At 47.5% G+C, this 11,796-nt stretch overlaps 2 protein-coding genes across 2 annotated transcripts; one reads left to right on the top strand and one right to left on the bottom strand.

Moving 5' to 3' along the window:
* Positions 1–169: 169 nt before the first annotated feature.
* Positions 170–8,462, bottom strand: LOC128511643 (NCK-interacting protein with SH3 domain-like). The gene is made up of 13 exons (XM_053484591.1): positions 8,086–8,462; positions 7,003–7,115; positions 6,259–6,466; positions 6,067–6,142; positions 5,198–5,853; positions 4,904–5,074; positions 4,697–4,783; positions 4,399–4,537; positions 2,849–2,929; positions 2,582–2,710; positions 2,016–2,108; positions 1,612–1,784; positions 170–1,374 (listed from the first exon to the last, which is right to left on the bottom strand). Exons 1-13 carry the CDS (start codon positions 8,254–8,256, stop codon positions 1,156–1,158), a joined length of 2,316 nt encoding a protein of 771 aa, XP_053340566.1. The 5' UTR covers positions 8,257–8,462; the 3' UTR covers positions 170–1,155.
* A 1,602-nt stretch (positions 8,463–10,064) lies between these two features.
* ndufaf3 (NADH:ubiquinone oxidoreductase complex assembly factor) lies at positions 10,065–11,653 on the top strand. The gene is made up of 5 exons (XM_053484396.1): positions 10,065–10,209; positions 10,427–10,622; positions 10,710–10,776; positions 11,098–11,198; positions 11,515–11,653. The coding sequence occupies exons 1-5, from the start codon at positions 10,115–10,117 to the stop codon at positions 11,605–11,607; spliced, it is 552 nt and encodes a 183-aa protein (XP_053340371.1). The 5' UTR covers positions 10,065–10,114; the 3' UTR covers positions 11,608–11,653.
* The last annotated feature ends 143 nt before the right edge of the window (positions 11,654–11,796 follow it).

Genomic DNA, 11,796 nt, shown 5'->3' with positions numbered 1-11,796 from the left:
GGAACGCAATGCCCCGTTATAACTGTTATCATTGACTAAACTTTAACTAAACTCATTTATTGCCTTTATGTTAAACTATTCCTATTTTAGACTTATATATCCACGGTCCACATACATACATAAAAATAAAAAAAAAAACAATAGAAGAATCACACTTTTGACTCATCAGTTAGTGCTCATTAGGATGCTTGGTATTTTATTAGTGTTGTAAACGATATGAAAATACATTTTGATACCATTTCCCTTCTGAACACAATCTTCTCTGAGAGAATAGATAAGCTTTGACACACCATTGAAGCAACAAACAGATTCACACTCAATTCACTCTTTAAATCTCTCTCTCTCTCTGACACACTGTAGCACACACACACACGCACCACATACTGTGGTTCACTCCATCACACCTTGCGCTCTCTGCGTTGGCATACTCTATGTTTAAGTTACAGAGTGGGCAAGTCAAAATACTGACAGAATGCAATCTTGCTAAGGACCCTCGATCTAGTTTTTAATACTGGACAAACAAAGCGCTTCTCCTCCATTCCGTAAGGATAATGGAATAAAGGAAACTAAAACACCCAGAAACAAGAGGCGAGAGGTAGAGACTGAAATGCCATGAAATGATGATATGTATCTGAACAACAACAGGAAAATTTTTTTTAATTGAATGGATAAAGAACACCGACATTTAGCGCACTAGAACCGCGGAGTTGAGGCAACAGCACAGGGGGCTGAGTAAGGCTCGGGAGATCCAGATGAAGTGACATGCAGTGTGCACTACCTGTGTGTTGGATCAGATGTCTTCACTAATGCTGATGCAGAAGCCTGAGGAAGGAACCCCATGTGTTAGCTACATTCTGTTGGATTTAGGCTGAACTCCAGTGCTCATTACCGTATTTCCCAGACTATAAGGTGCATACAGATTCTATAACCTCCCAGCATTTGGGTTAAAGATGCGTCAGCAATAAAGAGAAGGATTTCTTAGATTTTTATCACGTGGTATGCTGGGGGAAAAAACTAAAAACAAAACCTAGCGCAGCTGTTTTGTCCCTACAAGCATCGATGTGGAGAAATTCCTCGTACATAAGGTCGTATTCGGCGAGTATGATTCTACACCTGCTGGTATAGTGCGCTCACTCGGCGTTATGGACGGAGCCGTCAGTCTGCGCGGATCTGAGGGAACTCTTTATAAATCTGCTGCACTATGAGCTTGTCCATCTGTCTGGCTTGAGCTGAGCTCTCGTCCTCACCGGGGTCGTCCTCCTCTCCCAGGATCCTCTGCAGCGTCGCCTGCAGGTCGGAGAGACGGTGTCGATGCTGCAGGTAATCGGTGGAGCGAATGATGGCGTGCATGAGCGAGAGATACTCCATCCTTAGCTGGAGAGAGCGTGTGAGAGAGACAGAGAGAGAAGAGAGAGTACACACAAGCAGTAATGAAGGAATGAAAGGAAGAAGAGAGAACAAAGAGGACGGGATGGATAAACAAAAACAAACAAACAAACAAACAAACAAACAAACAGAGGTGTGTGTTTAGGGATCTGGAACACTGTTCCTTTGACTATTAAAATATGAATGTGTGTGTGTGTGTGTGTGTGTGTGTGTGTGTGTGTGTACTTTATCTCCTGGAGACAGATCTGATATTTGCCGGACTGCGATGTCGATCATCACCATCATGTCCGTGTGGTAGAAAATATTAGCCGTCTCCTGACTCGAGAAAATGTCCTGCAGGAACTTGAGTACGGAGTGTGGAGCAGGAGGGGCGTGTTTAAAAACACACACAGGGTCCTCTACAGGACACACACACACACACACACACACACACACACACACACAAACAGGCATGCATGTGCAAACACATTGAGACACACACACACTATTTATGTACATATACAGTATATATATAAAAATATACTGGTGTAATATGTGCGTCAGGAGGTTTTTGTGGGTTCATGCATGAGAGGTGATGTGTGTGTGTGTGTGTGTGTGTGTGTGTGTGTGTGTGTGTGTGTGTATAAAACCTCCTCTGTTGAGCAGCAGTAGAATTTTCTCAGTAAGAGTTTTCACATTGTGTCTTTTTATCAGAGTTTCCATCACCATGTTACTGTCGGGCACTGGGGAAGAGAGAACACACACACACATACACATACACACACACACACTTAATTATCATAAAAATAATAATAATAATAACAGTGATCATCTCCCTCCCTCCCTCTCTCTCTCCCTCCCTCCCTCCCCCTCCCCCTCCCTCCCTCTCCCTCCCCCCCCCTCTCCCTCCCTCCCTCTACCTCCCTCCCCCCCTCTCTCCCTCCCCCCCTCCCCCTCTCTCTCTCTCCCTCCCTCCCTCCCTCCCCCTCTCTCTCTCTCCCTCCCTCCCTCCCTCCCCCTCTCTCTCTCCCTCCCTCTACCTCCCTCCCCCCCTCTCTCCCTCCCCCCCTCCCCCTCTCTCTCTCTCCCTCCCTCCCTCCCTCCCCCTCTCTCTCTCTCCCTCCCTCCCTCCCTCCCCCTCTCTCTCTCCCTCCCTCCCTCTCCCTCCCTCCCTCCCTCCCTCTCTCTCCCCCTCTCTCCCTCCCTCCCTCTCTACCTGTGAGGTGCAGATTGAAGGCGAGCAGCAGGTTGACACTCAGGTCTGGGAGCTGCTCAGTCGGGTCTGATGGGAGTCCGTCCTCGATCACGCTCAATACGAACTGAATAAATTCGGAGTTTAAGTGATCTGAGCGAGAAAGAGAGCAAGAGAGAGAGAAATGAGGAAAAACAAAGGAAGAATGTCAGTTTTTCACAGAGGTGTGAGAGTAGTGTGAAACGTGTGTAAGCTCTGTGTGTGTGTGTGTGTGTGTGTGTGTGAGGATACCATAGTGTCGGTAGGGCAGCTGCTCCCCCATGGAGAAGATCATGGCCAAGACCAGCGCAGTGTAACACATCTTCTGATGTTCTGTAAAGAGAAAATAAACATTAACTACATGAGACTTTAAAACTGATCTGAGATCTGACTGATAAACACATTGACCGAACTGCAGCTGCATCAGGAAGCTACATGACACTACAATAAACCTGATCCTGGGTCAGTACGATTTATTAAGGGTACTACCTCCCTCTCTCTCGCTCCCTCTCGCTCGCTCCTTCTGTCTCGCTCCGTCTCTCTCACTCTCTCTCTCACTCCGTCTCTCTCCCTCTATCTCTCTCTCACTCCGTCTCTCTCCCTCTATCTCTCTCCCTCTATCTCTCTCCCTCTATCTCTCTCCCTCTATCTCTCTCTCACTCCGTCTCTCTCACTCCGTCTCACTCCGTCTCTCTCACTCCGTCTCTCTCACTCCGTCTCTCTCCCTCTATCTCTCTCTCACTCCGTCTCTCTCACTCCGTCTCTCTCTCACTCCGTCTCTCTCCCTCTATCTCTCTCTCACTCCGTCTCTCTCTCACTCCGTCTCTCTCTCACTCCGTCTCTCTCCCTCTATCTCTCTCTCACTCCGTCTCTCTCACTCCGTCTCTCTCTCACTCCGTCTCTCTCCCTCCGTCTCTCTCTCACTCCGTCTCTCTCTCACTCCGTCTCTCTCTCACTTCGTCTCTCTCTCACTTCGTCTCTCTCTCACTCCGTCTCTCTCTCACTCCGTCTCTCTCTCACTCCGTCTCTCTCTCACTCCGTCTCTCTCTCACTCTTCACCCTCCTGCCATCTGAAAAAGGTACTGAAGCCTTCAGGCACTCACCATCTGTCTCCTTAACAAAAAGGGACTGGATTGATAAACAAACACTCACACACTCACACTCTTAGATAAACAATCACCTGAATACAGTAGGACTGAGCTGTTAAACACACACGCAAACACACTGATCTACCACCATCTAGCAGTTTCACACACCAACCTGCGATTGTTTCTTTTGCACAGTATTTATATTATCTTATATTAATAGCTGCACAACAACTCTTTCCTGTTTCTGCTGCTACATTTACAAGAAATGTTTACTGTCTTTACCATCATGTCATTCACTTTCACTACCTCAACTCACTATCTCAGTGCGTCTCAGTGCGTCTCAGCGCGTCTCAGCGCGTCTCAGCGCGTCTCAGCGCGTCATGTTGTCGCTCTTGTTTGCAGATTCGCATGTGCACTTCATTCTGTATAGTACTTACGTACCATCATGGAGTTAGAAAGGGTTCTAATACTTTTGAGCGGTAGTGTATGTAGCATGTTGGTCCTGGAGCAACGCTGTTTCGTGTAACTGTGTACTGAACTGTAGTGAACTTGACATGACTTGACTTGTACGTCTTTCTCAGTTTGTCGCTCTCTATCTGAATCTCGCTCTATCTTTATCTCTGTATATTTCACATCCTCTTTGTGTGTGTGTGTGTGTGTGTGTGTGTGTGTGTGTGTGTGTGTGTGTGTGTGTGTGTGTGTGCATGCTCTGACCGTGTGTGTTGCTCTGCAGGTCTCGAGCGAGCTCCATGGGGAGGATGGAGTTGAGCAGTGTGGAGATGAGCGAGGCGTCCAGACCACACATCGCCCCGAACACCTTCAACAGCAGCAGCCGCAGAGAGACACGGTGTTCCTGTGCAACAGACACACAGACACACACAGACACACACAGACACACACAGACACACACAGACACACACAGACACACACAGACACACACAGACACACACCACTGTTTATCGCATGCACATGTTGTGTGTGTGTTGCTACGAGAGACAATGGGTTTTCTCACCATCTGGTAATAAGAGACGAGAGACAGAACGGGTTCGAACTCATTGGCCCTGCACATCCTCTTACACACCTCTGGATCTGCATCTGTCTGAACACACACACAAACACACACCAAGGATGTGAAACCTGAGAACAAAGAACTGAAACTCATGTTTATTTTAGGTTAAGCGAGAGGTTAAAAGAGTGTGTGTGTGTGTGTGTGTTTTACCAGTATTTGCAGTAGCTCCTCTAAGTAACATGCGATGAGCTCGTGGTCCTCGTACAGAGCCCAGCTGCGCTGCTGTGAGTCGTCACGGTGACGGGCTAGGTCATTGAAGATCACCTCTAAGCGCTGCTCATCGTGACACACCTGTCCCCGCGGCAACGCCGCACTCAGGTCCTGAAACATGAATCATTGTTTATCATAAGCAGGACTGTTGAACATGTGAGCGATCGTTTGTGTAGTCGCGTTCTGTAATCAGGCTAATCCATGCAGAGGATCACGCGGCCACTCGATGCTAACCTTGCTCTCGACCAAAGACAGCAACACTTGCTCCAGCTCGGCCGCCGCCCCCGGGATGGTCGCTTGGAGATGGCCGACGACCACGCCCACAGCGACGCGTGACATCTCGTAACTCAGGCCTGTGTTCTTCCTGACCAGCTCAATCAGCTCCGCCCCTGTCGTCATGGGAACCAATGACAAACACGAGGGACTGTCGGTAGCAGTGGGGCTGAGAGATACAGGGGGCGGGGCCGAGGGCCACTCGGCTTCTGACTGGTCCTCGATGGAAGGCTGAGACAGGACGGGGGACGGAGGGGCCGGGCCCTTGTTAGGGGAGGAGGGATCAAGTGGAGGAGGGGGAGGAGTCTTCTTAGGGTCAGACAGATGAGGCGAAGGAGGAGGCGTGGCCTTTTTACAGACATCAGGCTGAGGAGTGGGTGTGGTCTTCTGGTTGTGGGAGATGTCAGGAGGAGGCGGGGGCGGGGCTTTCGATCGACTCGGCACAGGAGGCGGAGTGCTAGAGGCACTGGGAAGGCTGTCATCAGAGAGTATGATGGAGTGGGTGGAGCCGGACTGCGAGGAGGTGGAGCTTATGGTCGAGGACAGAGAGACAGGGGAGGTATGACCAGGGATCTGGGCGGAGCCTGAGGACACCACTCTGACAGGAACCTCAGGACCTACTCAGAATGACAAAAAAAACGACAATTAGTTCAGACTTTTATTTGTGATAAACATATTTTTTTGGAATAACGTTTCCCGATAAACAAAATCTCAATATGATGAACACATACACTCGTTAACTGACCCTTCAGAACATTAAAAGCCCTTCAACTGTGTGAATTACGAATAAGCAGGACAGCAGGGTCATGTTGGGGGCGTGGCTTACTCACCTGGGCGGCGGTTTTCTTTACGCTTCTCTGGAGGGGGCGGGGTTATGGGAGCGGCTCGGCGAGGCTGGGGAGGAACCTGAAGGAAGACCAACAATGCGTTTAAGAAAGAGCGTGTGCATGTGTGTGCGTGTGTTTGTGTGTGTGTGTGCGTGTGTGTATGTGTGTGTGTGTGTGCGTGTGTGCGAGCAGTACCTGATATAATCCTGGTACATTCATGTTCTCTGTAGTATCTGTGATCGTCTCGTCGGCCTGGCAGCTGTAAGCTCGGCTCAGGCCGTTAGGTGTTTGGTGGGCGGAGCTTATCGAAATCTCACTGCTAGAGGAGGGAATTCCTGTTTTGTGATTGGACGGAGTCGGACTCCGGCGAGACAGCGTCTCCTTCCTGTGGTGGATCAGCTTCCTGTCAGGACGGGAGGGAGCAGGTAAACCTTAACACTCACTCAGGACTTCATACTGCACATGCACGTAAGTGTGTCACGTCACAGAGAAAGGGATTATGGGATTGAGCTTATCACAGAGGATCGGTTAGGGTTTGGGTTTAAAGATCCGTCCTGCAGGCGTGACCTTACCAGAGGAAAAAAGTCTGCCTCTGGACTAATCATCTGCCTCTTCTAAATCGTACAGGAATCACACTGACGTGGGGAAGTTTAGATGAGAAGGCGAAAGAGATTGTCTGCGCTGCTGCACACAGACAAACCTTCATCCCAAAATAGCAGATTATTTAACAAGTTGCCATGGAAACGTGGTGGCCATCAGACCCGGGTCTCTCTCTATTAGAGGCCAGTTTTAACATTTTAAATGTGTGCAGATGAGTGTGTTTTACATCGGGCTGTCTATCTAGATATCACATGCTGAGTATCATCTCAGTTTAGGTGAAGATCTACACACGATATGCTGACACAGGAGTATCCCGTTGTCATAGAAACCATGACTTACTGCAGCATATCTCTCTGCTCCAGGTTGTACTTTCCGCCGTTCTTCATGGCCACGTTGTGGATCCCCTCGATAGCTCTGTCTATAGACTGCAGAACCTCGTCATGCTCTGGAGCCTGAGAGAGAGACAGAGAGACAGAGAGAGAGAGAGAGAAACAGAGAAAGAGAGAGAGAGAGAGAAACAGATGATTACTTTTTACTCTCTACTTCTGTTATTTTCATGTGCCTTATCTCTAAGCTTTGGCAAGTCAAATGTAAACACCTCTGAGTCTTTAATCTAGAGTAAGAGACAGAGACAGAGTGAGAGACAGAGAGAGAGAGAGAGAGAAGAAGAGCAGATGGAGTGTCTATAAGTCAGGGCACAGAGTAACAATACAGACACTAAATTATTTACCCAGAGTTTTTAAATGAAAAGCATTTCTCTATGAAGCCATGTGGTAGCCGTGTTTTACATGATCCTCATTACTGGTAGTGTTGTTATGATGACGTCATGCCTTGATCGTGTTTAACCAACATTCTGTCCTCCATCTGTCACCCCTCTCTCCCTCTCTCTATACACATGCATGTACTCAGAACAATAAATCATCACCATCATTGTGTGCACTTACAAAGCTGACTGATGAACAAACCCAAAGTCTCTTATTTATTATTTAAACTGAGTAAAACAACAGTTCTCGTCCTGATGCTGTTGCAGTTTGACATCAGGCTGCTCAGGGAACAGAAACCGTGTAAATGATTGAATTAGACTGCATTAGATCAGACTCGGACCATCTGCTGCAGTCTGCCTGACTTCCGGGTTTAATGAGTCCGAGGGGGCGTGGTCAGCGACTAATTAACCAATCAGAGAGCGGAATGGAGCGGCGGTCACGCGCAGCAGGGATTTCATGTCATGCTGAGTTTATAAAGGGTTTACAGTTTAATGTAACATTACTGTTATTTGTACAAACAAACAAACAAACAAACAAGATCCTAAAAAACTGTATATTAATCCACGAGCCCTGTGTTAATGTTACAGTAAGCGGGTTCGCTTTTCCTAACTTCAGTGTTAAACTGAGTGTGTGTGTGTGTGTGTGTGTGTGTGTGTACCGGGATCTTCTCCAGGTACGAGGCGGGGATGTATCCGGTCTCTCCGGAGCTGCAGCGGGACCCCAGCCACCAGTGCTGGTTGCTCCTCTCCAGGATCAGGAAGCTCTCTCCGGCCGCGAACGGCAGCGAGTTCGGCTCCTTCGACTTAAAGGCGTACAGGGATCGGTACATGGCGCCGGGTCGGGTCCGGTCGGGTCCGGTCGGGTCGGGTCTAAACTCACTCGGATATACTACCCGTTAGAATCCCTCGTCACTCGCTCGGGGTCCGGTGTGTCCGACTCGGTGGATGAGGACAGATCGCTGCCGGAGACAGACAGAGACAGAGGATCACCGCACGAGCGGCTCTGCTAGCCTGTAAACACCGCAGGGGCGGGGGGCGCGCACGCAGCGTCACGCGGACGCGGCCACGCCCACTCGCGAAAAGTCGGGGAGCGCGCACGCACGCACGCACGCACGCAGTGTCACGCTGTACTAAAATGGACGAGCGGCGGGATGAGTTGGGAATTTGTCATTATTATTATTTTAAAGTTTCAGATTTGATATTTATTTCAACCAAGTTAATAAACAACATCAACAAAATTAGCATATAGACTTCAACAGTCCTCCTTCTGCAACCAAGACAGTGATGCACTGTGTGTGTGTGTGTGTGTGTGTGTGTGTGTGTGTTCTGACACACTTCCATCACAACCACCTTTAACCTTTTCCTCACTGTAATCTATAGTAACTCCTCTACCGGATCAGACTACACGGGCCAGCCTCCACTCCCCATGTGCATCACTGACCCCGGGTCACCCACGCTCCTGTCGCCGGGTCACCAGGTCGTCCTGCCTGGAACACTTTCGTTAGGTCCTGCAGGATCACTGCAGCCTGGGAACTTCACACAACAGCCCCAGTCTTGGTGTTGCTCTGACCCAGTTGTCCAGCCATTATAATTTGGCCCTTATCACAGTAACTACGTTTTTAATATCTCAGTACAACGGCGGCTGGAAGTGTGTGAGAGATATTAGGCAGCGGGTGAACATTCTGACCCTGAAGTTGATGTTCTGGCAGCAGAAAGCGTGGTCAAGATAAGGATAGGAGGCCCTTATAGTAAAATGTTTAGGTTTTTTATTTTATATCCACACTAATGAATAGAGACAAAGACAAGATAATAAATTATACGCTAATTTAACTTGTAGTTAAATTGAGTCTATGAGATTGGGATTAAATAAATGAATAAATAAATCATTTGTTGAGCTGGTGATTGTTTTTCATCATCAACAACAACTTATTAAATATTACTGTCTGATTATATACGTTATCATACATGCATATGACTATCTGTCTATCTATCTATCTATCTATCTGTCTATCTGTCTATCTATCTGTCTATCTATCTGTCTATCTATCTATCTATCTATCTATCTGTCTATCTATCTGTCTATCTATCTATCTACACAATGTTCTTTGCTGCTGTAATGATGAAATCTCTCCACAGTGGGACGAATAAAGGTTTATCATATCTTATTTTATCTCATCTTATCGTATCTATCTAAATTAACTAAACAAATGTACCCATTTTTTAAATATAATTTTATTATCTTCTTAACATTTACCAAACATGTATAAAACATTATAAACATTACATTCACATATTGTTACATCAGAAAGGAAAATAAGATGACATCATCAATAACAACAGGGGGGGGGGGGTTACTTATAGAATAGAATTATAATAGAAAGGAGGAATTAGTTCTTTACGTGTATTCATAGTTTCAGTTGGTTTCCAGTTTAAAAGTCATCGTCAGGCTTAGAAATAAATTCTTAAATCAACATTAAAATGTGAGATATTAGTCATTCTGTCTGACCGTTTACATTTGTGTATAAATATCTTTAACTAATCGGACTTCTTCTTCTTCTTTTCTATTTTCTTCTTCTCTCTTTCCGCGCTGTGGATCCTCACCGGATGTTGTCACCGGAAGTCACGTGGTGTGCAGCGCTGTAATGTGTCCCCCGTGATGCGCCGCGCGCCCCGGTGACGGTGAGTCTGATGGCGATGTCGGTGTGTGTGAGGCTCCTCCTCCTCCCCCGCGGGTCTCACTGCGGCGCTCACTTATCCTCCAGCACTCTCCGAAAGTTCACCAGGTATTTACAGAATTTAATCACTACAGACGTGTGTGTGTGTGTGTGTGTGTGTGTGTGTGTGTGACTCCTGGTGACCTCTGTCACAGGCTTTACACACCACATCACCAGAACAAGGCTGTTTATTAATAATGATTAAATATTTGTACGAGTGGAGTTAAAATATTCCATGACGGTTCTAATCGCACTCTGGTGCCCTCGCGCTTCCGAACCCCTGCAGTCCGGTTCTGACCCGCAGTCACAGGCTCGGGCCCACGGACGATGAGATGTACCAGCGCACCTCGGTGACGGTGATGCAGAAGGAGCCGGGCGTCGGCCCCATCATCCACGGCTACAGCTCACGGGGCTTCAACATCGACGGGAACAAAGTGATCGGACCCTGCGCCGTCGTCCCGCCCGCCGTTCTCCAGTGGAACGTGAGGGGAACCCTGCGACTCTGTAGACTTGTGCGGTTTTTAAGAAATAAAGGACGCGTTCTGATGTGAGTTCTGTTCTCTTGGCAGGTGGGAAGTCACGAAGACATAACGGTGGAGAGTTTGTCTCTGTTCTACCTGCTGCAGCCGGGCGTAGGTACGACATCTAAAGTGTCACCATGACGTCACATCAAACACATAACACACCAAATCCCATCGCTTTCTCTCAATGGCAGACTTATTTAACCACACCCTCCTGCTCTTTAGCCACCCCCCCCTGCTCTTTAGCCACACCCTCCTGCTTTTTAACCACACCCTCCTGCTCATTAACCACACCCTCCTGCTTTTTAGCCACACCCTCCTGCTCTTTAACCACACCCTCCTGTGCTGATTGTAACTGCAGTAATGACCTTTTTCTCTTAGTGTAAATAAGACCATCCACTAAATTTTGTGTGTATGTGTGTGTGTGGGCGTGTAGAGGTGTTGGTTCTGGGTACAGGAGCCCGTACAGAGCGTTTGGACCCCAATGTTCTCTCCTTCATCAGGAAGAAGGGGATCGCTGTGGAGGTGCAGGACACGGTGAGGACACGTCTCTCTAAGACATGCGATAATTTCAGTTATACCCTCCATCTGGCCAGTTACCTTCAGAGGCCATTAACTTTCTTAAAAAACACTTCCTGTTGGAGAGCATTATTTTATTTATCAGTTCTCAGGTTCCACTTATTTTAAACATTAAGAGGAAATTTAACAGAAGGAATATTGTTACAGAAGTATTTAGTTTATCAGGAGGCTGATTAACGAAAGTTGGAAATGCACAGACACAGGTTATATTTATAGAGGATAGATAGCACTTTCATTTCTCCGTCTCCTTCTTCTTTTCCTCTTCCACCTTTAGCCGAACGCTTGTGCCACCTTCAACTTCCTCATCAGTGAGAGACGAATCACAGCAGCCGCTTTGATCCCGCCGACCGATACGACCTCAGACTGACCCCAGTGTGTGTGTGTGTGTGTTGGGGGGGTTATACTGTTATTCACTGTATAATAAAAGTTTTTTGATATAGCGGTGTATCAGAACTGTTTTTAAAATTTTTATTTGCTATACAAAGTCGGGTAAATCTGGAGCAGATTGTACATGTGTAAACCCTCCACCACAATCCAGCTGTTAGTGAACCGAAAG

The sequence above is a fragment of the Clarias gariepinus genome, chromosome 23, assembly GCF_024256425.1.
Source record: "Clarias gariepinus isolate MV-2021 ecotype Netherlands chromosome 23, CGAR_prim_01v2, whole genome shotgun sequence".
In the NCBI taxonomy this organism is placed as follows: Eukaryota; Metazoa; Chordata; class Actinopteri; order Siluriformes; family Clariidae; genus Clarias; species Clarias gariepinus.
This window is presented reverse-complemented; position numbering and strand designations above follow the sequence as displayed.

What these genes read in the sequence shown, in the direction of transcription:
- LOC128511643 (XM_053484591.1), bottom strand. Translation starts at nt 8,256, where the DNA reads ATGTACCGATCCCTGTACGCCTTTAAGTCGAAGGAGCCGAACTCGCTG. An exon ending in ATGTACCAGGATTATATCAG is followed by an intron (nt 6,143 to 6,258) that starts GTACTGCTCGCA and finishes GTCTTCCTTCAG; the next exon opens with GTTCCTCCCCAGCCTCGCCG. An exon ending in CCTGCAGAGCAACACACACG is followed by an intron (nt 2,930 to 4,398) that starts GTCAGAGCATGC and finishes TTCTCTTTACAG; the next exon opens with AACATCAGAAGATGTGTTAC.
- ndufaf3 (XM_053484396.1), top strand. Translation starts at nt 10,115, where the DNA reads ATGGCGATGTCGGTGTGTGTGAGGCTCCTCCTCCTCCCCCGCGGGTCT. An exon ending in ACTCTCCGAAAGTTCACCAG is followed by an intron (nt 10,210 to 10,426) that starts GTATTTACAGAA and finishes GAACCCCTGCAG; the next exon opens with TCCGGTTCTGACCCGCAGTC. An exon ending in CCTGCTGCAGCCGGGCGTAG is followed by an intron (nt 10,777 to 11,097) that starts GTACGACATCTA and finishes GTGGGCGTGTAG; the next exon opens with AGGTGTTGGTTCTGGGTACA.